The sequence below is a fragment of the Hevea brasiliensis genome, chromosome 9 (genome assembly GCF_030052815.1).
Source record: "Hevea brasiliensis isolate MT/VB/25A 57/8 chromosome 9, ASM3005281v1, whole genome shotgun sequence".
NCBI lineage: Eukaryota > Viridiplantae > Streptophyta > Magnoliopsida > Malpighiales > Euphorbiaceae > Hevea > Hevea brasiliensis.
This window is the reverse complement of record NC_079501.1, coordinates 17,225,424-17,249,431: the sequence shown is the minus strand read 5'-3', so window position 1 is coordinate 17,249,431 and position 24,008 is coordinate 17,225,424. Positions and strand designations below refer to the sequence as shown.

Here is a 24,008-nt window from a genome sequence, read left to right as displayed (position 1 = left end):
AATCCATAACGAAGTTTACATATTTAATTCAATGAAATTTAATTTAAATTATTTTTGAAAATGCATCTGCAAGTTGGAGAACTTCTTCCTGGGTCCCCGACTGCTTTGTAATTGCTTAACTTACACTAGGGCTTGTTTAGTTTATCGGTTATGATTGAGAGTTAAGGAAAGCTAGTGTTAAAACTTATGCGAGACCATAATTCTTCATGGGATATAAGAGTTAGTTTGTTCTCTCTCTTGTATATATGACCCAACCAACACCTCCTTGTTAGGTTTGCTTTCATTTTCCAAGGTGGTTTTGTTTTGTTTTGTTGTTTATGAATGATTCATGGATTTTGGGGCAACAGTTATCTGTGAAGGATGGTCTGGGAAGCTGCACGCTGTGGGTTTAAATGTGGGCTCTCTTCCTCATATTAGCCACTGCCCTTTTCACCTTCTTTATCATATATTGAGCTTACCCAAATTATTTGTTGTATGGATTGCCGACAGATATTTGACCAATTTGCAATTTCTTCATTTTCTGGGAGGGAGCTCTCGAGTCTCTTCTTCTACAGACACCACTGACCCGTCTACAGTCTCCACCAAATGAGTAAAAGGATACGATAGGATAGGGCCAGTTTTAGTTAGGCAATTAGGCTTTTCATGGGGTTCTGCATTAATATGCCACCTGAACCATTCTATTAATTTTTGTAACATGATGCATGTTTCTATATATCTACTTACTATATATGAATGTAATTATGAAAAGCATATGTATGGAGGCCCAATAAGATTGCTTCCAAATCCAAATTCTGTAACTTTACTTGAAATTATCAAGTTGGACGCTACTATGTCAGCTGTTATGAACACCAACCCAACTACTTTTCATCAAACTTTATTTGGAGTTATATTAAACACCTAAATCTTTAATTTTTATTTTAATTAAATATGAATAATGCGTAATCGTACACAAGTGTAGTGAATTAGTGAAAGACATGGTAATTCTGATAATGAGACTCGTTAATAACGATGCATCTATTATCTTATATGAAGGAAATGGACCACCCATATATGGGCTTAATATTTTACATTGCTCAAACCCAAAAGTTAAAAGCTCATTATGGGCATTTAAATTCTCAGTTGCGGTAAATAAAAGTTGTTCCCAGCATTACCAAGTTTGTGGGAAAGTAAGAAACTTGGGAATAAAATGTTTTTCAGAAACTGAATGAAGTGGTTGTCTAGAGAGTGTGAGATCATAATAGATTAGGAACTCCCATATGATATTCAGAAATTGCACGGTTAATTGATAGTTGTCATAAAAGCCCATATGATGATTCAAATGATGAGATGTAGGCCTGAACTATAATCACGTGGACTTGAAATTATAAATAAAAATGATTCTAAGCAGTTCTAATTGTGCAAAAGAATGCCATTCTAAAATTTATGTACTTTTTGGCTCATTGTGATATTAAAATATTTTTTAAAATTTTAATTTTAATTTTAATTATAGTTAATTAATAATTAAAAGTAAATTATAATTTTTATTTATTTATTATGTGATCCTGATTTTAAGTCATTAAAGGCAATTGCCATTATGTGATCTGAAAAATGGTTTGTCAACCAAGTAATACACTGCTAATATTAATTGCTTACTTGGAAACACAAACTGGGAATTTTCTTCCTGTTTCGTGCGGTGGAGCATCAGGGAACGTGGCTTCGTTCCCCTTTAAAATCCATCGCGGCTAAAATAGCGCCACCGCATTTGCCGTTTGCGTCAAGCATCTCCTGATTTTGGGATCGCAGTGTAAAGAGAACGCTGCAAAATAAATAAACATATTGACATTTTAAAATTTTTTTAAAAATATAGAGAATTACTTTTTGTCAAAGAAAATACAGAGATATGACTCTTTTTTTATATATATTATATATAGATATTTAATTATTATATTTACAATTAAAAAAAAAAAAAAAAACAGGTTGGTAAAATTTATAATTATTGATAAAATCTATGAGTACTGTTATACGGTGGCGTTTCCGTAGTTCGTTGCAACCATAGGGGCAGTCCTAGCTGCTTACTGAATCACATGCATCAGCGTTCGGCGACGGGCAGCAGCGACTAGTCCTCGAGTCCTCGACTCACCTGTCTCCCTTGGCCTCTTCCTTTTGTGCTTCTCCGTTCAACTCTCTCTTCTATGCTACCTTCAACAATTATTTAAACAATTATTTAACCCAACTGCTTCGTCCATTAACAAACCCACCACTAGATTTTTTTGAGTGACAAAGCCAGAGATGTGGAGGTTCGTTGCGCGTGGCCTTCGCCTTCCTCCTTTTTCTAAGAAATCCATCTCTAATGACTCTCTTAGAACTCACATTTCCAGATTTGTCTCTACTGAATCGGTATGTCTCTTCTTTCGTTTTCAGCTTATCTATTTGAATTTAGCCATTTCTGTTTTCAACAAATCTTTAGGGCCTTTAATGCTCTACTATATTAAAAGAAAATCAAAAAATTTTTTTCCTTCTTCTTTTTTCTGATTGTTTTCTGTTTGCAGTCTTAGAAAGTGTTAAAAAATATGGGAATCTAAACTTTTTTATTTATTGATTGCGTTTGGGAATGTAAAACTTATTCGATTCTGCTTTTTGGTTCAGTAGAGATGAGCTTTTGGGTATTGCAGGAAACCAATATTACAACTTAATTTGGAATAATTCTGTCCCCTTCCCTCCGTTGTTTTGTTGTAGACGTTTGTGCTTTTTCCCAACGAGTTGACAATGTAGTCTGCTTTCATTTTGGTTAATAAATTATATTTAGTTTTGATTTTTTGCGATGATCATGTGGCAGACTGGGGGGCGATCCTCATACACCATTGTTGATCATACATATGATGCAGTGGTCGTAGGAGCAGGTGGTGCCGGGTTGAGAGCTGCCATAGGACTCTCAGAACATGGATTCAATACTGCTTGCATTACCAAGCTTTTTCCAACTCGTTCACACACCGTTGCAGCTCAGGTAGAAATTTTAGATAATCCATAATTTATGGATATTGTATGTTCATGTGGTTGGTTGGATTAGTATTTTAGATTCATAAATTTATTCTTCATTCCAAGCTTCTTAATGGAATTTCATTAAGTGTCCTGGATTGTCGCGTGTTGGTAGTATAGCTTTCATATTTTCAACAATAGTTAATTATTGGCTGTTCTTTGGCTTAATGAGGCGTGGGAATCATAGAGCATTTGGGTGCTTTGTGTTTAATCTGATTACTAATTGGGATCATAAGGGCATATGCTCTCTGTGTTTGATATCATTTTGTAGCTACGTGTCTGTTGAATTGGGAATTGTTACTGCATATCTAAGTCGAACCATCATTAATGCCAGTCAAATAAGTGACTCATAAAATCCTGCGCTCTTTTGGTTTGGTATCTTGCTAAAAACGTGATGGAAAAATTTTGTAGGGAGGCATCAATGCAGCTTTGGGAAATATGACAGAAGATGATTGGAGATGGCACATGTATGACACTGTTAAGGGAAGTGACTGGTTAGGTAAGTCAGTTATTCTTGCTTGGAACTAAGCTATTTTGGTTAGGCTTTCATTACTTAAAATATGAAACTGGGCAGTTGAAATTTGGCCATATGGCAATTAGTTTGCTTTGTTGAATTAGATGGCTTGCTGAAATTTTCTTCCTTTTAACTTGGCTTCTTTGTAAGTAAGAATAAAGTGGTATCCAGCACAGTAGACTATCAAGGTTTTCTTGTATTTATTGAAATGTGTACTACCTGTGACAGAATGCCACCTTCATTACTTCCCAATTTGAAGTGTCCTCGTATTTGCAAGAAACAAGGCTTGCCCTAACTGGACTGTGGACTCCAGTCAATTCACATGTTGCTGTGTTGATAAGTTGAACTTTTTTTTGCCTTTTTTGTCTGTTGCGCATTGATGTCCAAATATATATCTACAGGTGATCAGGACGCCATTCAATACATGTGTAGAGAGGCACCAAAGGCAGTCATAGAACTTGAGAATTATGGGCTACCATTTTCCCGAACAGAAGATGGACGAATTTATCAGCGTGCATTTGGTGGTCAGAGTTTAAATTTTGGAAAAGGTGAAACTGAGTTGAATTTTGGAATGCCAATCATTGAGTTAGATGACTTTGTCAATAGCTTTCTGATATGGGGTTCTCAATGTTGTAATTGCTATAGGTGGACAAGCGTATCGTTGTGCATGTGCTGCTGACCGAACTGGGCATGCTCTTTTGCATACTCTCTATGGCCAAGCTATGAAACATAATACACAATTTTTTGTGGAATATTTTGCTTTGGATCTACTTATGAATAGTGATGGTAAGTTTACTGATGTAATTTGCAATCAGCTACTATGATTTAATTATAAGATCAGCTTATTTGTACTATGATCTAATTATAGGATGGCCCAGGACATTTACAGAACCATATGGATAATTTTCCAAGGGATTGATTTTCTTTCTTGATAATCTGCGCAGTTTAGTGGTTTCTAACATGTGCTTTTCTTCTTCACTTACTGTTCAGTTTCCTCTGCTTATTAGTACTATGATTTAATTACAGGATCACCATATTTGAACTATGGTCTAATTATAGGATGGCACGGGACATTTACAGAACCAGATGGATATTATTCTAAGGGACTGATTTTCTTTCTTGATAATCAGTGCGTTTAGTGGTTTTTAACATGTGCCTTTTTCTTGTTCACTTGGCACTGTTTAGTTTCCTCTACTTCTGGGCCTTCTCATATGATGTTGATTTGACAAACATGATGGTATAATTATGCATGCTTTTGCATGTATGTACAATGCCATGGACACTTTTTCTTAAGGCCAAAGAGTTGGAAGGAAGTAACTAAAAGTAGGGGAAACACCTAAAGAAGTATTGGAAACCCAAGACCAACTCTTTGGTTTCATGCATAATGCAAAGAATTGGGAGGAAGTAAGGGCTACTAATACCAACGTAACAGTCTAAGACAAATCCTTTTTGTTTTTAGTTCTCATGGCACATTATGTAGATCATAGTTATTTGCATATTTTATTCTCTTGTTGAGCTATGCTTGGCTGCATTGACTTTCAGTCTATTATTATAAGCACATATTATCCATATACGAAGGTATTGTATTTGAAATTTTATGCTGGAGACTGCATTTGTGTGAAATTGACTGTTAATTGATATCTGATATTCAGGTAGCTGCCAAGGAGTAATTGCATTGAATATGGAGGATGGAACGTTACATAGATTCCGTGCTGCTTCAACTATCCTGGCCACAGGGGTATTTCATTTGCAGCTGATGTTTGTCTGTTGCCAATACTTGAAGAGAGATTATCTTATTTCAAAAAATCTGTATTTTATTGTGGGTTTCTTTTAGGGTTATGGTAGAGCTTACTTTTCAGCAACCTCAGCTCATACATGCACTGGAGATGGCAATGCTATGGTTGCTAGGGCTGGGCTCCCACTCCAGGTTTGTTGTGCTGCTTAATCTTTGAGTAAGTTCATATAGAGTTTGTCTTTTTATCCAGAAATTTATTTTCCAGATGTATTCTTTCTGCAGGACCTGGAATTTGTTCAATTTCATCCTACAGGCATTTATGGAGCTGGCTGCCTAATTACTGAAGGTTGATTTCTTCTTCTTCTTTTTCTTCTAATTCATAGGACAAATACCATTCAGACCTCTTTTTTACTTGCTTTAATTGTTATCATTATTACTTTCTTCAATAGTTGATTCTAACTTCAGTTCAAATGTAAGTTGAATAACATCCTTACTAATCTTTTCTGCACCTTGTTATCCTTATAGGTTCTCGTGGAGAAGGTGGTATTCTTAGGAACAGTGAAGGTGAACGATTTATGGAAAGATATGCTCCTACAGCCAAGGATCTTGCATCAAGAGATGTTGTTTCAAGATCTATGACCATGGAGATTCGGGAGGGTCGTGGTGTTGGTACGACTGTTTTCCATAATTAGATATTTGCATCTTGCAGGGAGGCAGTTCTGTGCTAAGTCTTTGTTTTAGCAATGAGATATGTACATATTAACTGTTGTACTTATTCTATGATCTTGCCTAAAGCATTGATTTGCTGATGCGCCATTCTTGAATTACTTATGTCTATGGTTTGCATAACTGTAAAATTTCTGGTTCTAGTTCCATTAGCATAGTAGTTTTTTTTTTTTTTTTATGCGTCAGTAGTAAGAAATATTTATTCTCACAGTTACCTATGTTTTGTATAATAATATGCTGCAAAAAAGTTTGACTTATTTTTGGAATCAGCAACTGCCAAATTTCTTGTATCAATAATTGTTCTAGCATTGAAGTCAAGTTTGATGTCAATTTTTGGCAGGGGCTTTGAAGGACCATATCTATTTGCATTTAAATCACTTGCCCCCAGATGTACTAAAAGAAAGGCTTCCTGGTATTTCTGAAACTGCTGCCATTTTTGCTGGTGTGGATGTTACGAAGGAACCCATCCCTGTCTTACCTACTGTGCATTACAATATGGGTGGAATTCCCACAAATTACCATGGAGAGGTGAGTTAGTGAGTCACATATTTAAGAATCTGTTACCACCAGCAACAGCATCTGTGGCTAACATTGATTTGATGTTCCATTGAGAGTTTGAGACAAAAGTTTAGTAAAAAATTGTGGATGCTTTATGGTTTAAATATTATGCTTCTAGCATAATGTTTATGAAAGAATACTCTAAATGAGCAGGTATTATTTTCCCCTGAAATGGAAGGATGTAATCCTTCTTACAATGTATAAGAAACTTGCCATTAACCTGCTTTTCAAGTCCTGCTTAAAGGTGTGCTTATTAATTCTTTAGGTGGTCACCGTTAAAGGCAATGATCCTGATGCTGTAGTTCCTGGATTGATGGCTGCTGGAGAGGCGGCCTGTGCATCAGTGCATGGTTCCAATCGGCTTGGTGCAAATTCTCTGCTTGACATTGTTGTTTTTGGTCGAGCTTGTGCAAGTAGAGTGGCAGAGATCCAGAGACCAGGTTTCAGCTAATGAACTAGCAGAATCTAATATTTTATTTAAAGAAAAAAAGACTTTAGAATTTGACAAGTTCACTTCTTACTTTACAGGGGAGAAACAGAAGCCTTTGGAAAAGGATGCTGGCGAGAGGACCATTGCATGGCTGGACAAACTGAGGAATTCAAATGGATCAATGCCAACTTCACAAATTCGGTTAAATATGCAGAGGATAATGCAAAATAATGCTGCTGTGTTCCGTACGCAAGAAACTCTGGAAGAAGGTACAGTATTTTACAGTAATTAATATTTTGTGTTCCTTAAAATATTAAACCCTAGAGATTTTTTGGTGCTGTTTGTGCCATGATTTTCCTTTTGTTTCCCTTATTCCTACCTTCACTCCATTCCCCTTGTCTCCTCCCCTCATTTCTTTTGTAGTTAGCATTGAGCAAGGCGAGATTTTACAGTCAAAATCTCCATCTTATTATGGTTTTCTAATTGCATGACTATGTAATGTTGCAATCTTTAGTCGTTGCTTCTTGGTAGCATATTTCTCTTGTAAGGCTGTTTCTTCCTAATCTGTTGCTACTGCAGGTTGCCAGCTGATCGACAGGGCATGGGAGAGCTTTCATGATATTAAGTTGAAAGATCGCAGTTTAATATGGTTTGTTGTTGTTGAGGGCGTCAATGTTTTAACTATTTTCTTGATTGACCTATCAAATTAGCTTTACTTCCTGATTTATTTTGACAGGAACTCTGACTTGATAGAAACCATAGAACTGGAAAACCTTTTGATAAATGCCTGCATCACAATGCATTCTGCTGAGGCTCGGAAGGAGAGCAGAGGAGCACATGCCCGTGAAGATTTCACTGTATGGTTTTATAATCATTTACTGATATTCTATTCATTTCCAGTTCTCATGTAATAAATTAATTTGCTTTGATTTTGCAGAAAAGAGATGATGAGAACTGGATGAAGCACACTTTGGGGTAAGTATTGGATATTGGTCTGCTGTTGTTATATGAGTAATATTGAAGTCAAACTGTAGAAAATGAGTCTACCTTTAATAAGGAATTGATTTGTTCTCAAGCTTAGTGACATGCGTCTATAAGAATATTTATCTTGTGATGTAGGGCAAGGCATTGTCCACTATCCGTTAAAAATTTAATGTTGGAAATTTTATTCTCAAATTAACTAGTAGGTTAAGGAAATAGAAATGATATCTTAAAATGGAAAGAGAAATCAGTTATCCTTTGAATACATTTAGGATGTAATAGATAGTAACTTTTGATGTCATTGTACGACTTTGCATCCTTTAGTATTGGTTTGTTTTTTTGGGGTTGGGGGGTGGTTGCCAGCATGCTTAGGGCTCTGAGAAATGACTTGTTAGTTAGCTGTTAATGTAATTGAGGGCAGTGAAATTTATTTATTTATATGCAGGTAGTAAAATATCAGAGGATTATAATTGATTTTCGTTGCTATTTTAACATAGTTTTTCTTCATTTTATTTGCAGATATTGGGAGAAGGAAAAGGTCCGACTCGATTACAGGCCAGTACACATGAATACACTAGATGACGAGGTTGAGTCATTCCCACCTAAAGCTCGTGTCTACTGATGCATTTCCTTATCGAAGAAACTGGGCATGGTGTATTGGGGTGGTTTTATGAGGACACAATTACTGATCTTAATAAACATGCAGTGCAGATACGATAAAATTGTTGTAGGTGGAGCAAAAGTGGCGATAATTGTTGCATTCATCAATGTTGAGATTGGAAGTATCTGCAAATCATAATGGAAAACATGGATTTTGAATTTGTACGAAAAAGTTCATGCTGATTGACTGATAGTTTGGCGAGCATTTTTCCCTTTGTAACCTAGTCACTGGTTTGAAGTGGCATGTAATTTGGCTGTTCTTCCATTTAGAACTGTTAATATGATAATAAATTGCTGCCTTATTTGGTTCCTAATATGTGCTCTTTTCAAAATAAATCATATTGAATTTTATGATGTTAACATCAGGTCTTGAATGTCAAGTTTGTGAATAATTCAAGTTAGGTAAGAAGGATATGAAGGCCAATGATATATGGATACAGATGACATCAAATATTAAAAAAGTAGTTTGAAAAGTAATTGGATAATATAGAGGACATGAACCACCCTTAAAAAAGAGATGGTGGTGGAATGAGAAAGTACAAAAGGCAATGAAGAGAAAGAGGAAATAGTATGAAAAATTACGTAAGTATGGTAATAATGAGACATATGAATAGTACAAGATAGCAAAGAAAGAGTAAAAAAAAAAAACAGTTAGTCAAGCAAACTTGGAACTAAAGAATGGGAGAAAGATATTTATAGATTAGCAAGGAGAAGAGAAAAGAAATGGAAAGATCTCAATCAAGTTAGGAACATCAATCAAGAAGGAAAAGTATTAGTGAAAGATGAGGACGTTAAAAAAAGATGGATAAATTATTTTGATGATCTCTTTAATAATAATCAAAATGATAATAGCGTGAATATAGACTACAGAGCAATAGAAAAGAGTGTGAATTATACTAGAAGGATTAGATCTTTAGAAATAAATGAAGCACTTAAGAGAATGAAAGTGGGTAAAGCCTGTGGACCCAATGGAATACCAATTGTTTTGGAGTGTTTGGGAGATATATGAGTAGCATAATTAACTAAATTGTTTAATAATATTATAAACTCAAAAAAAATGTCTGATGAATGGAGGAGGAATATTTTAGTACATATTTTTAAAAATAAGGGAAACATACAGAGTTACTCAAATTATAGGGAAATTAAACTCATGAGCCATACTATGAAGTTGTAGGAGAGAGTTGTGAAACATCGACTACGTCATGATACTTCTATCTCTCCCAATCAATTTGGCTTCATGCCTAGTTGTTCAATTATGGAAGCGATTTTTCTCATTAGAAACTTGATGAAGAAATATATAGATGTGAATAAAAATCTACACATGATTTTTATCGATTTAGAGAAAGTTTATGATAGTGTTTAAGAGATGTCTTATGGAGAGTGTTGAAATAAAAGAGCGTATCTATTAGGTACATATAAGTGTTGAAAGATATGTATGAAAGAGCAACTACTATTGTGCGCATAGTGAGAGGGGACACAAGAGATTTTTCTATCTCAGTTAGATTACACCAAGATTTAGCTATAAGTCCTTACATATTTACATTAGTTTTAGATGAATTGACGAAACATATATAGAAGATTATCCTTTGGTGCATGATGTTTGCGGATGATATAATTTTGATAGATGAGATGTGAAAATGAGTCAATAAAAAATTAAAATTTTAGAGAAGTATCATAGAATTAAAAGATTTTAAATTAAGTAGAAAGTAAATATAGTATTGTTAATCGTTGTAAATTTAAAATAATTTAATTAATTAAAATCATTTACCTATTAAAATAATTGTTTAAGCACCGTCCCATAAAATAAGAATCAATTAAAAAATTAAAAGTAAGAGAGAGAGAGGATGTGGATAATCATGTTTTGATAAAAGAGATAAAGGACAAAGGATGGCTAATCATGTTTAGACGGAGTGGGTGCTCTTTCTCTCCATATATATATATGTTTTAAGTCATCATTGTATTGTATTGTATTGTTTAATAGGGTTTGATTGTTGTTCCGATTAACAAAATAAAAAAAAAAAGGGCTTTGATTGTTGTCCTCCGAAACGACTAATGGACAGTGTTTTTAGCTTTCAAAATTATAGAATATGAAGAAAGGGGAAGACGATCCAATGAGTAGCTTTTCTTGATTATTCAAAAGAGCAGTGTCTCCCACTACTATGTATTTTCATTCAAACCAAAGGACGACTCCTATTTCCACAAAACCATCTCCTTTCTTCAATACTTCAATTCATCTCAACTTTGACTAAAAAAATCCACAAAATTTTCATCTTTCATGAAAACCCCTCATTTTTATCAATGAATTTTAATCTAATAATACTAAAATAATATTTAATATTATAATTTTTTTATTTTTTTAAATATTATATAAATATCTCTAATTTAATGAATTATGAATAAGTGAAATATTTATAACGAGTACCATTTTCATTCGCAATAATTGAATATTTTATTATATTTAAAAGATAAAAATATCGAACTGCTTATTTATTATTATTTTTTTAATTTCAAACAGATTTATCCATATTTATTTTCTAGCTAGGCCTTAAGATGGACATATTGATTTGAAAAAAAATAAAATTTGTAATTTTCTTTCTTCTTTTTTTAATATATGAAATTTTGATTTAAATACAATATATTTCAATTTAGGAATAACAATTTAATTTTTTTTATTGTTGTTATTTCTCATGTAAATTCCCTTTGTTCACTTATTTTTCACATAATTAATTGTAATTACCACCAACTACCACAATAAAGTAATTACTATTACCACTATCATTATAATTTGCACCAATCCATTTTATCTAATCACATTCAATAATCTTACAATAAAATATTATCGTCACCACTGGCATCACATATATCACTATCACTTCAATGCTAATGCTATCCAACGCATCGCTCTACCTTTCCATCACTCCAATATCATGCATTTTTTTTTTTAGTTGATTTCCCATCTAGTTTCCTTTAAATTTAAAATTTTATCATTTCAATAAATAATTTAAATACTATTAAATTAAAACTAAATCAATAAATTTATAATTTATGCAATTTTCAATGATTATTTATTAAAAATTTTACTTTTTAATCTATATATTATAATAAAAATAACTAATTAATCTTATATTTTGATAAATATATTATTTTCGTTAAAATATTTAATCTTTTTGTCAAATTTTTAGTTAGTTAACATTAATTAAATTACCATATAATCTCTATATTTAAAAAAAAATTAAATAATTGATTCACGTAATTTGAATAAAAATATTATTATTTAGTTTTTTTATTTTAGTTAAAATAATTACTTGGTGCATATTTTTTTAAAAACATAATATTTTAAAAGCAAATTCTTAAATAAAAATAGAAAATTTACTTTATGAAGACTAAATATAAATTTATATATTTTTTAAATTATTTAAATATTTTCATTAAATTTCTTAAATATTATTTTTGTACTTTCTCTATTGATAAATAATTTTTCTTGATTTCTTATAAATCGAGTAAAATTTATTAATTTTTTTTATATAAATAGCTTCTACTATTTTTATAAAAAGATAAAAATAAAGAGAGAATGAAGAGTAAAAGAAGAAACATGGAGAAAGGAAAATAAAAAAATAAAGAAAGAAATTTATTGTAATTTAAGTGTAAAAAATAATTATGAAATTAAATAATTAAAAAAATAAAATTACAGAAATTACTTAATGTATTTTTTAAAAATATAAAGTTTAATTAATTAATTTTATTAAAATAAAAAAAATTAAATAATAATTTAATTGATATTAATAAATAAAAAAATTAACAATGAGATAAAAAAAATTTAATAAAAAAATACATAAAAATTAAATAATATATATTTTTAAAATATAAAAATTAAGTAATTAATTTAATTTAAATGCATATAGGTGATGATGATAATAATAATTATTATTATTATTATATTTACAACACAATTAGTCAACAATGAGAGTGGGCGATGCCCAAATTAAGCGTGTAGATTAGAGATGGAGTTTGCATAAGATGATGTGGTCCAAATTAGAAGTCAGTCAACATACTCAAACGGACCAAATGAAAGGTGGCGAAGCTCTGCAATATATAATATATATTATCTCCATCACAATCACATACATAATCAACTAATATAACTATCTTTTCCATTTATTATAACCACCATTTGAAATTGATACACCGATTAACATCCTAACTGCCCCATCTCAACAATTTCTCTCTTATCCTACACATATATGTGAATAAGTTTTTATTGGTATCAATGACAAACTGGGATTTAAACTTACTGGTTGGTTACCGTTTATTGACGAGAATTAAAATAATGGGTAAGTGCAAGTTTTAGTAGTAAACGACAAAATATAGACGTTGGAAGTTGACTAAGCTGTAGAGAAGAGACCTTCCTTTCTTTTGCTTTCTCTGTGCTGATTTTGTGTTTTGGGCCCTCCAAATATCCTCCACCGCTGCTACTTTCTTTATTCTGCCACTCTCTGTGGACCCCATTTTTCCTTTCCACTTTTCCTTCCTTAGCCATTCGGACCCACATGGGTCCCACAACCGCCCAAAATGAACGGATCCTGATTACTATGTCATCCCACCCCCTCCCCCCCCCCTGGCCCTTTTTTTTTTTAATTAATTAATTAACTTTGTTTATAACTTTCCCTCCTCTTTTAATCTCTACTTTAATATAATGCCTTTTTACTTTTCTTGACTATATTAATCAATATTTATATTTAATTAATAAATAATTAATACATAATTTAAGCAATATACATTCACTCTCTCATAGTTAATATTCAGTTGTAGATCCGATATACTAATCTAGTTAAGGAAAAGAAAAGAAAATAGATACAGAGCCTTTTGCAATTTTGCTTAAAAAAAATAGAAATTAAATTTAGACCCGTAAAGAGGAGATGACGAGTAGGGCAGTCCGCTTTGGGCAGTGAGGTCGCCCGAGCGCAACCTCTAAAATGGGCAGTGAGGATCTGCTTAACTCTTCCCAAGAAGGCCAGAAAGGGCTATGACGCAGTAGAGACGGCGACAACGAAGCGCTGTATTGCATTGTTAATTTTTGTTAAAATCTAATTTTATTAAGAATTTTCAATATTATTCATTTTGAACATCTCAAATTAATATAAAAATGTGTTTTTAAAATATTTAAGAAAAATTAATTTTTTTAAAAAAAATTAAAATTCGGAAATATTCTAATTTTATGTAAAAAAATTTATTTATTAATTTTATACTATTTAGCAATTAAAAAAAAAATTAAGTACAGAAGAAGCGGGGCCCCTTCATTTGGATGGATTTCAATCAGTATTTGTCATCCGCAGGGACTGATTGGCGCTTTGGTTCATTAAAGATCGATACATACTTAAAATCACTCCCTCTATCTCTCCTAGTTCAGGCTCAAAGCTAATCCAGGCAGTGAGCTACTGCGTGCGATTACGTTTTTTCTGGGTCTCCAGCAGTGTATGTATTGTACTATATTCTTCCTCTTTTTAACTCTGCTATTTCAGGACTTCAATTCCCTTGCCCTCTTTTTACTCACCAATATTGTTTTTTCTTTTTGGGCTGATGTGACTGCAGTTAATTTTCCGGCGAGCCGGATAATGGCATATATGTGCGCTGACAGTGGAAATCTAATGGCAATAGCCCAACAAGTTATCAAGCAAAAACAGCAGCAGGAGCAACAACAGCAGCATCACAACCACCAGCAACAGCAACTATTAGGCATTAATTCTTTACCTTTAAATCCCTGGCCTCCTACAATGTCTACTAATCCCAATCTCGGTTTTTCTGGGATCTCTGGTGCCGCTTATGCAGACCCCTTTCAGGTTCCTCCCGGCGGAGATACCGGAGAACCCGGGTTTCAGTTCTCCCAGATGGATCACCACTCCACTGGATTCAGGTTTTCGGATTTCGGTGCTGGGGCTGCTGCTGAGTTCGACTCGGACGAGTGGATGGATAGTTTGATGGGTGGTGGAGACTCAACGGATAGTTCGAATCTGCCTTCTGGTTGCGACGCGTGGCAAAATAATGCTGATTTTGGTCTCTACGGTCCTGATCCATTCACCGCCTGCCCAACTCGTCTCAGCGGGGCTTGCTCTTCGCCCTCCGATCTCAACAGAGTCATCTTCTCGGAAACCCAGAAAAGCCCTAACCCACTTCAAGTCCCGGCCTGGGCTCCATCTCCGCCACCTCCTCCTCCGCAAGCGGTTGTGAAAGACGCCAAGCCGGCCAATCCTCCTCCACCATCGACTCTCAAAAACGACGCAATTGGTATCTCTTCTAGTTCGCCAGAAATCGAGTCAGCGCCGCCGCTCTTGAAAGCTCTGCTAGAGTGTGCTCGACTCGCCGAGTCAGAACCTGAGAAAGCAGTGAAATCGCTGGTTAAGGTCAGGGAATCGGTATCTGAGCAAGGAGATCCAACTGAGAGAGTAGCCTCTTACTTTGCCGAAGCTTTATATAGCAGAGTTTCTCTACAAGCAGAAAAGAGCTTAACCATATTCGAGACTACCTGCGAGGACTTCACTCTCTCTTACAAAGCGTTAAATGATGCGTGTCCTTATTCGAAGTTTGCTCATTTAACAGCGAACCAGGCAATTATCGAGGCCACCGAGAGAGCAAGCAAGATTCACATAGTCGATTTCGGGATCGTTCAAGGGGTTCAGTGGGCTGCTCTTTTACAAGCATTGGCTACTCGCTCCGCCGGGAAACCTGCAAGAATTCGTATATCGGGTATACCAGCGCCAGTTTTGGGTAAATCTCCGGCGGCTTCTCTGTTTGCCACTGGTAATAGGCTTCGTGATTTCGCAAAGCTTCTAGATTTGAACTTCGAGTTCGAGCCGATTCTGACTCCAATTCAAGAGTTGAACGAATCCAGTTTCCGGGTTGATCCTGATGAGGTTTTAGCAGTAAATTTCATGCTTCAGTTGTATAATTTACTGGCTGAGACTCCAGTTGCTGTAGAGACTGCTCTAAGGATGGCCAAATCGTTGAACCCGAGGATTGTTACTTTAGGCGAGTATGAAGCGAGTTTGAATCAGGTTGGATACGTGAACCGTTTCAAAAACGCTCTGGGATACTACTCTGCTGTGTTTGAATCTCTCGAGCCGAACTTGAGCAGGGACTCACCAGAGAGACTCCAAGTTGAGAAATTGTTACTGGGTCGCAGAATTGCTGGTGTTATTGGGCCAGAGGAGGCGGAAACTAGAAGAGAACGTGTTGAGGATAAAGAGCAGTGGAGGGTTTTGATGGAAAGTTGTGGTTTTGAGTCAGTTGCTCTTAGCCATTATGCCATGAGTCAGGCTAAGATACTTTTGTGGAACTACAATTACAGTTCTTTGTATTCTCTGATAGAATCTCAACCTGGGTTTCTGTCTCTAGCCTGGAAAGAGGTGCCACTGCTCACTGTTTCTTCATGGCGTTGATGGATGCATGTTCCTTGGATTGGTATTAGTTCTCACCCAGTATTTTTTCTCTGGTGTGGAACAAATTAGTGTCCATACGCCATTATTTGAAACCAGTCTTGGCCTAGTTATAGTTTGTTATTTTTAATTGCAATTATTATGCATTTAGAAACCCTTTGCAGCTTTCTGGGACAAATTAATCACTTAGTTGTTAGTCTTTGAGTTTGGTCTTTAGATATATGGTGTTATTGCTTTTGTTGGGTTATTGTTTTGAAACAAATTGTAAAAACAGAAAAAGGGAAATGATGAAATTCAAGGAGACGAGAAATGTTTCTCTCCCTTCAAATGTTTGTAACTCTGTACATAAAATTTTTAATTTCTGATATGAGATTTTAGTTTTCTTTGTTTTGTCCGCATTCCACAATACTGCAATAGAAAGAGACGATTCAGGATTCAGCAACTTTACTAATGACATCATATGTTTTTTCTTTACCATTTGTATTATTTTCTGGGACTTGCTGGCAGAATAGAAATGGTAAAAAGATCACTGGAAGCAGTAAAGGGTGTTATAATCTACAAGAATCCAGCAGGTTCTGTAATTGTTGTTTTATATAGACACCCATGGCTCTAAGATATAGTCTGTCGAAATCTGTGGTACTGATGACTATAAATTAGTATTTTTGATGAAGACCAGTTCAGGGTGATTTTGAACATGTAAATGGTTTTTTGATGCAGACCTTTACACAAATCTGTGTCTTTGAGTAAATGATATAATAGATGGGTCTTCTTATCTACTTGTTCAACTTCCTTTTATCTTTGTTGGCTTCTGATTGCTTTGCTCTGCTATCATTGTCCCTAAATCTATAAATCGAAAAAGACTTGAATTTGTACATGGGGCCTTTCTGCCTGCCCTCTCTCTGCCAATTGCATAATCTCAGACTCGCACAGTTTTTTTTTTTTTTAATCTCTTCATTATGGCTTTAATGCTTGTCCCTTTCATCCAGCAAGTAGACTCTCATCTTTTAACGCTGATAGAGATTTATATGATATCTCATGACATTACACACAGGAAAAAAATGGGGGGAAATCATCCTCCTCCAGCTTTCCTTCAATCAATGGGCCAGGGCCAGCCATGACAAGGCATGATAGTGTTGTTCCTGGTCCGAGTGATGGTGACCATTCCGGGTCATCTTTTAGTGGAAGTATGACAGTATTTAGAATTTTTTGATATGCCAGGGTCATCTTAATCCGGATGCTGATGCACTTTCTGATTTTTCATTTATCTAATACCTTGCTCTTCCAACTATTTGTTTCAAATTTTTCTTGTTTTCCACAAAAAATCTTGCTTTTCTCCATTCACTGCGCTTATAATTTCAACGATCTAATGATTTGGCTGAGCGAAAAACCTTTGAACTAGCGGATGCAAATGAGCCCCGTACTGTAACATATGTCATCTGTAAACAAGTTGTTCTCTCCTTGGATTGCAGCCATGCAATGTGAGATGATGAGCGTTTTTTACAAAGAATTTCCTCCTGATTTTTTCACTTGAAACCCAGATCCAAAACAGTAGTAAAGGGTTTGGCCCTAAGGTCCCATAATATTTATCGCTATGTTTGGATTAGAAAAAAATAAGAAAAGAAGGAAAATTATAAAGAATAAAAAATATATTTTCTCTCATCTCTTGTTTAAAAATGAGAAAAATTTAAGAATGATAGAAAATAAGGGTGAATTATAATAAATGAGTATTATTATTCATTTTTTTTTCATTTTAGAGAGGAAGTGTATAAAAAAAAAATAAAATTATTTTTTTCTCTATAATTATTTACTTTAATTTCAAGTAAAAAGGATAAAATAGATATTTTACTATTTAAAAAAGTAACTTTTCCCCTTATTTTCTCTTTAATATCTAAAGAAAGAGATAAAAATAACTTTGAAATTATTTTTATTTTCCTTCCTTATTTTCTCTCCTTTATTTTCTTTCCTCTGTAATAAAGTTTTCAAACATAGTGTAAGTTTTCCTAAGCAATGACAATTCTTGTACAAGTATTTTATCTATTGAAATATGAGAATCTAGAGCTTTCGAGCTCCCACATCGACTGTGAATGTATTTATATGTGATTTCATAAGCATTGTCAAGATTTCTTTTAATCTGTAATTGTCTGAGTGTGAGTGTTGATATAATATATTTGAATTCATAAGCATTACCAAGGCTTTTCTTCATCAGCAATTATTTGAATATAAATATTGATAATAAGCATTATCAAGGTTCTTCTCTATTAGTAATTATCTAAATATAAGTATTGATAATAAATCTTATGTTCTCTGTGTATTTTTAAAAGAAAAATATGAAAATATGATTGGAGGCATTGAGGATTTTAATTTTTTTTTTTTAGTAGAGGCATGTGCATAAATTATAAATTATTATTATTATTATTTTAACGAGTGACAAATCATAAATTTATCTCGCGAAAAGCATACAAAAAAGTTTGGCTGCATTCAGTTACCTTGTTATTTTAAAGCAGTTGTTATGAATGTCTAATTAATTAGATTTATTAATAAAAAATTATTCTTAATTTAATTTCTCTTTATTCAAAATTTTATAACAGAAAAGAATTTGAATAATTAAATTTCTGTAATTATAAAGAAAACTACGAAGAGAGGAAGGATGAATATTCACCATGGCTGCCCATTAATAATTATATATATTTTAATAATAAAATAAATAATAAAATACATATTATTATTAATTTTTTTACTTATTTACAATAATAATTAAATATAATTTTATTAAATATTAATTATAATCTGCTTTAAAACGTCAGCTACAGTCTACTTAGTAACAAAAATCAGCAGGCTTCAAGAATCATCCTTTTATAAGAGTTAAAATTGAGAAAAGCTTAGCTAAATTAAAAAAATAAAAAAATGAAATATTATATTTTGATTGATGTTGGAGGTGGAGTTGATGATTAAATTTAGGAAAAAAAAAAAAAAAGAAAAAGGTGCCGCCTTTGACAAAGTCAATGCATATCCAACGTGCGTGCAGGCAACGCTAACGAAAGTTATCTGCTTGCCAGTTCATTTTTCCATTTCTGTATCACTACCTAATCGGCAAGAAAGGGAGGGCCACCAACTTGGCCACGTTCAACTTTTCTTAGCCATCGATCTTTCCGCTTGTTATTAATCGTGTGCGTCCATTCTACACACCCCACTATATAGTAATAGGATGGCGCCCCTCTTCTCTTCGTTATCTACTTCCTATTCTGCTCATCTCTTTGAATCAGATCTCGTCTTCATGGATTCTCTTCAAGGTCCATGGTTTCTGCTGTCGTGTAGATCTCTCTTTGATCTACATACTGATGGTAGTTTCATGGGTAATCTGAATTGGGTCGTTTGAATCTATGGTTTGACAAGTAGCAGGTTTGTTGTATTCCTTCTCTTTTATCTTATATTCCTTAGCCTGGTTTAAGCTATTGTTTGTGTTATTGATTAGTTCTAAACTTTTTTTTTTTTTTTTAGATTTGTCATGGTTCTGTTGCCTGCTGCTTCAAATTTTCCCTGCATGGATCCTTTTAAGGGTATGGATTCCTAGCTCTGGTTGTTTATAAGAAAGCTTGAAATGAATATTGCTGTCACCAAAACGGCTATTCCTTTCGTTTTATTTGTTGTGGTGTCTTGCAGGTTTTGTGGCGTTTGTCAAAAAAGGATGACCATGGGTTCTATTCAGCTTGCAGTTTATTTCCTCCTGGTGGTGTTGATTTATTTGGCTGGAACTTCTATATGCATGCGTGTACTTGATCACTGGTTCTGATCTTTGCTGGGTAGCCTTTATATCATGCAATTATATGAGGCTAAGAAGACATGTAATTCATTGATTGATGTGGATAGCAGGAGATGGGTTTTGTGACATATGGATGTATAAGATATATCAGGACGAAAAGCCCAGTATTGTTTGATTCATGGGGGGCTTGAAGTCCTCGGTTAATATCTTTGTCATCCGACCTTTGCCATGACAGGTGCGCTTGCATGGCAGGTCACCAAAATTCTTAATAAAATTTTTGATTTCGTGTTTTTTGAGGGGAGATCGCACGGGAATTGCCCGGGTTCTCCTCTCTCTGGTGTGATTTGTTCCGCTTTCTTATTTTATTTCTCCTCCAAAATTCCAATCCGTAACTGATACCAGAGCTCTCTTGAAGCGCGTCAACAATTTACAACTTGAAGGCTTTTGCTCTCAAGGTAATCTCTAACTGATCTCCCGTATTCGAATTTGTTCAAAAGGCCTTCCTGAATTATATTGCTCAAATCTACATTTGCAACATGCTTGCTAGCTATTCGGGGCAATGCTTCTCTTTGATTGCTTTAATTTTCTAAATGGGTATAACTAAATAATATTTTGGATGTTTGAAATTGGCAGTTTTCATAGATTGTGGAGTTCTTCGAAACCCGGGTTACCTTATCAAGGTAAAAGAAATTGCGTTTATGATTTGGAGAAAATGGTATAAAATTTGTCTTTTCAAAGCTAAACAAAAGAAATCACTGCCTATGTTGATTCATGAGTTGCCCTGATCCTGCAAATTAACAAATTCCAATTATTTAATGATCTTGCAAGCATGTATCTGCAGTTAATATTTATTTTTCTTTTTTCCCCGATGCCAATGCAAATAATCATTTTGTTTCGTCCAAGCATATGCCGATCAAACAATATTTTGTTGTTATTGTCTCTCAATCATCAAATCAGTTAACAGCTAGTAATAGTACTGAAAATTTGCTGAATGTTTATAATTTGCTGGATCAGTTACTGAAATAGTTATATAACAAAGCAACTTTATGTTGCTGTGCGTTAGCCCAAATTCTCTAATGATGTAGTTTACCTTTTGAGAGTTTTAGGAACTAGTTTACAGTTTTTGCAGTTGTAAGTTGATTGTATTTTACTAAAATAATAAATGTATTGTGTATGCAATTGTGCCTATTTATCTGTTCTTTTTGTTGGGATCGGAAATCGTTTGGCGCATGGAAGGCTTGCTTCATAGTCTGGTCATTTGCTTGTACATGGAGGATGATTGCTAGTGGCTTCATAATGATTTCTTGGAGGAAAAGTGTATGCTAAGGAGGGATTTCAGCTCTGCTGCGGCCTCTGAGGTGATAAAATCAAGTTTTATGATATTCTTCGCACTTCTCAACCAGATAGTGAATGTTTACTATTTACGAGTTTAATTTTTCATATATGATGTTTATATGAAGTATGGTATTTGATCAGTAATTTAGATTTTTTTTATTCACCTAACTTGTAATGACCATGATTGAAGCTGTGCACATCTGGGCACATGTTGGGATGCTAACATAAACATAAACTGATTTCGAGTGCCAAGTAATTTTTAATATATAAACTACGTCTATAATTATTTGTTAACTTTTGTATTGTGGTTTTCAGACGAAATACGTTGAATTTTGTTCCTCAAATTCTAAAATATAATGAAATTTCCTTTGAAGTTTATGGATGGGGGGGGGGGGGGGGATTGTTTTCTTCTTTTCTGAAAAAAAAAAAAAAAAAGTTCTTGTTTCTGCTCTGGTGTTCTGTTGCAATATTGAAACAGTATTTTGCAAAATTCTCCTGTATTTTAATAAATTTTTATTTTTATATATGACTTTAATATAATTATATTTTATTTTAAAAAACCGTTGGGATATGGCAATTTCAAATTTGCGATTTCTGAGTCTGTGATTTTGTTGGGGATTAAATATCGTGTTCTAAAACATGAATTTATATTTCGATTAGTTGTAATAATTAATTTTCTCCCGACTCTCTACAAAATGAAAAATTTTCATTTTAGAAATAAATTGTAGACAAGGGTTGCGCTGGAAAGCATTTAAGATTTAATGAAAGTGGGAGGGAATGATTGTATCAGTTTTTTGAGTTCCTGATATGGTAAACTAAAGAAAATTTAACTACTCTATTTTTTGTTAAATTTTATTAAAATACCCCAAGTTACATTTAACTAATCAAGTCGAGATATTCTTTATCAAGTGAAGAGTTGGTCAAGATTAAACTATTATGATTTAAATAAAGAAAATTTAGCGACTTTAAGTGTCCTGTGAAATTTGTGATGAAATAATGTTAAATTTATTTGGGAAATTAGCTTTTCTATTTGGTTAATTCAATATCTGCATGAGATAGCGTTTTACAGCTCTGTGGTGGAATTGGGGTTAATGTTGCTTGTCTTAAGAAAATGAATCCGCAATGGGATTGGTTTATTAAAGTTTAAAAGTATGTAAATGAATATTATATGTTTGGAAGATCTGAAAGCTCAAAAGGGTAGAGCGCTCAAATCCCGAATTGGGGATTTGAGAGGTTGGTGGTTCAAATCCACTCAGATCTACAAAGTGGTGAGTATGGGTAAATGGAGATACTTGAAAAACCTTTCAAGACGTAGGAAGATTAAGTTTCTCTTCTCTCTCTTTTTTTATTTGTTTCTTTGTGCTCTCTCTCTCTCTCTCTCTCTCTCTCTCCCCCCCCCTTTGTTTGATCTCTCTTCGTCTTTCTTCACCCTTCTCTATTTGTATGTTCCTCTGAATTTCTCTCTCAATCTCCACATAATTTTTTTCTTCTTTCCCTTTCCTCTCTCTGCCTCTCCTTTTTCATCATTGCACTCTCTTCATTGCTCTCTCTTTCTATTGTTCTTTCTTTGTAGTTAATACTAGAGAACATCAATCCGCACACAATATTAGATACAAGGTTCATTGCCATAATAACAATAATGACAATAATAATAATAATCTTCCAACTATCCCTAATCAGAAGCAAAGCAAAAAATTTGACACTAAACAAGATGAAAATAACAATAATGACAATAATAATAATAATCTTCCAACTATCCCTAATCAGAAGCAAAGCAAAAAATTTGACACTAAACAAGATGAAAATAAATTAAAATACTCGCATAATAAATTTAAGAAAAGAACTCTTAAATTATAATCAATAAATTCAACAAAACAAAAAAAATTTTAATATGGGTTATTTCTTTTTTTTTTTTTTTTTTCTCTCTAAACAAAAAACGCTCCTCCTGCTTTCCAACACAATCTTGGCAAGGTTTTTCCAGAGGCCCAGCCGCTTATGGCCCCTCATTATTTCTTAAAGTAGTTTAGCTTTTTATTTGTCTTCTTCTAGTTTTTTCTAGAGTCTCCAATATAGAGTTTTTTTTTTTTTTTAGTTTCTCTATTTAGGATGAGACTTTTGTTGAATATAAAAGGGAGACTGCATATTGAAGTTGGTCCCCTGTCCCCTAGTGGGTTGTTGTATAACTCTTCAGATCAAGTATTGGCCGGTAATGGGAGGTTGAGAAGGTGATGTTGAGGTTGGTAACTGATGAAGTTTGGTTAATCCGATTTGACTAATTTAATCTAGGATTTTTTTTTAAAATTAAATCTTTAATTTCTAGGTTTGGGTTTATTATAGTTGTTCATTTTATGTAGGCTTATGCCTTGTAACTCATTTTATCCAATGAAATATATTATTTCTATGAAAGAAAATTAAATATGAACAAGTAAGTGATTACAAAAGACTTCTATCTCTCTCTATCTTTGCATATACACAGTTTTTTTTTATTCTTTTAAAAGAATAGTAATTAGTTACTAATTAGGTGAGAGTTAATGACAACATAAAAAAGAAATAAGTATAATAAATAGCCATAAAATAAATTGTATAAAAGCTTAATTATTTCCGATAATCAGTGATGTAGAATATTTGTAGAATATTGCATCATTATTTAAGCAGGGAACATTGTGATTTTTGTTTGACCTTTGAGTTTATTGGAGACTTTAATGTAAAAAATTTTAGAAGAAACCTCTTATTATTAATTCGTAAATAAAGATTCCAATTTTCAAAATAATAATAATAATAAAGATTCTTTGCTTGTCCATGTGATTTTTCATTGACTTGGGAGTTGAGTTGCAACCTGCACATCATCAGAATATGAGATCACC

The 24,008-nt window shown here is 33.5% G+C and overlaps 2 protein-coding genes and 1 long non-coding RNA gene across 4 annotated transcripts; all 3 read left to right on the top strand.

The window, feature by feature from the left end:
* The first annotated feature begins 1,953 nt into the window (after positions 1-1,953).
* On the top strand, positions 1,954-8,933 carry LOC110665020 (succinate dehydrogenase [ubiquinone] flavoprotein subunit 1, mitochondrial). Of its 2 annotated transcripts, none has more exons than XM_058153206.1 (16): positions 1,954-2,376; positions 2,816-2,983; positions 3,427-3,514; positions 3,931-4,077; positions 4,175-4,315; positions 5,182-5,267; positions 5,364-5,456; positions 5,547-5,610; positions 5,790-5,933; positions 6,331-6,518; positions 6,814-6,988; positions 7,077-7,247; positions 7,558-7,627; positions 7,715-7,835; positions 7,916-7,953; positions 8,479-8,933. In XM_058153206.1, the coding sequence occupies exons 1-16, from the start codon at positions 2,269-2,271 to the stop codon at positions 8,579-8,581; spliced, it is 1,905 nt and encodes a 634-aa protein (XP_058009189.1). In that variant the 5' UTR covers positions 1,954-2,268; the 3' UTR covers positions 8,582-8,933. The 2 variants fall into 2 exon arrangements, with proteins under 2 accessions (XP_058009189.1, XP_058009188.1); XM_058153205.1 differs by having other exon boundaries at positions 6,814-6,994.
* A 4,995-nt stretch (positions 8,934-13,928) lies between these two features.
* LOC110652158 (SCARECROW-LIKE protein 7) lies at positions 13,929-16,439 on the top strand. Its single transcript, XM_021807688.2, has 2 exons — positions 13,929-14,091; positions 14,209-16,439. Exon 2 carries the CDS (start codon positions 14,232-14,234, stop codon positions 16,050-16,052), a length of 1,821 nt encoding a protein of 606 aa, XP_021663380.2. The 5' UTR covers positions 13,929-14,091; positions 14,209-14,231; the 3' UTR covers positions 16,053-16,439.
* Positions 16,440-19,147: 2,708 nt separating this feature from the next.
* On the top strand, positions 19,148-21,305 carry LOC110652157 (uncharacterized). The gene is made up of 3 exons (XR_002494346.2): positions 19,148-19,448; positions 19,548-19,606; positions 19,710-21,305. It is a non-coding gene; the product is annotated as an uncharacterized LOC110652157 (long non-coding RNA).
* Positions 21,306-24,008: the final 2,703 nt, after the last annotated feature.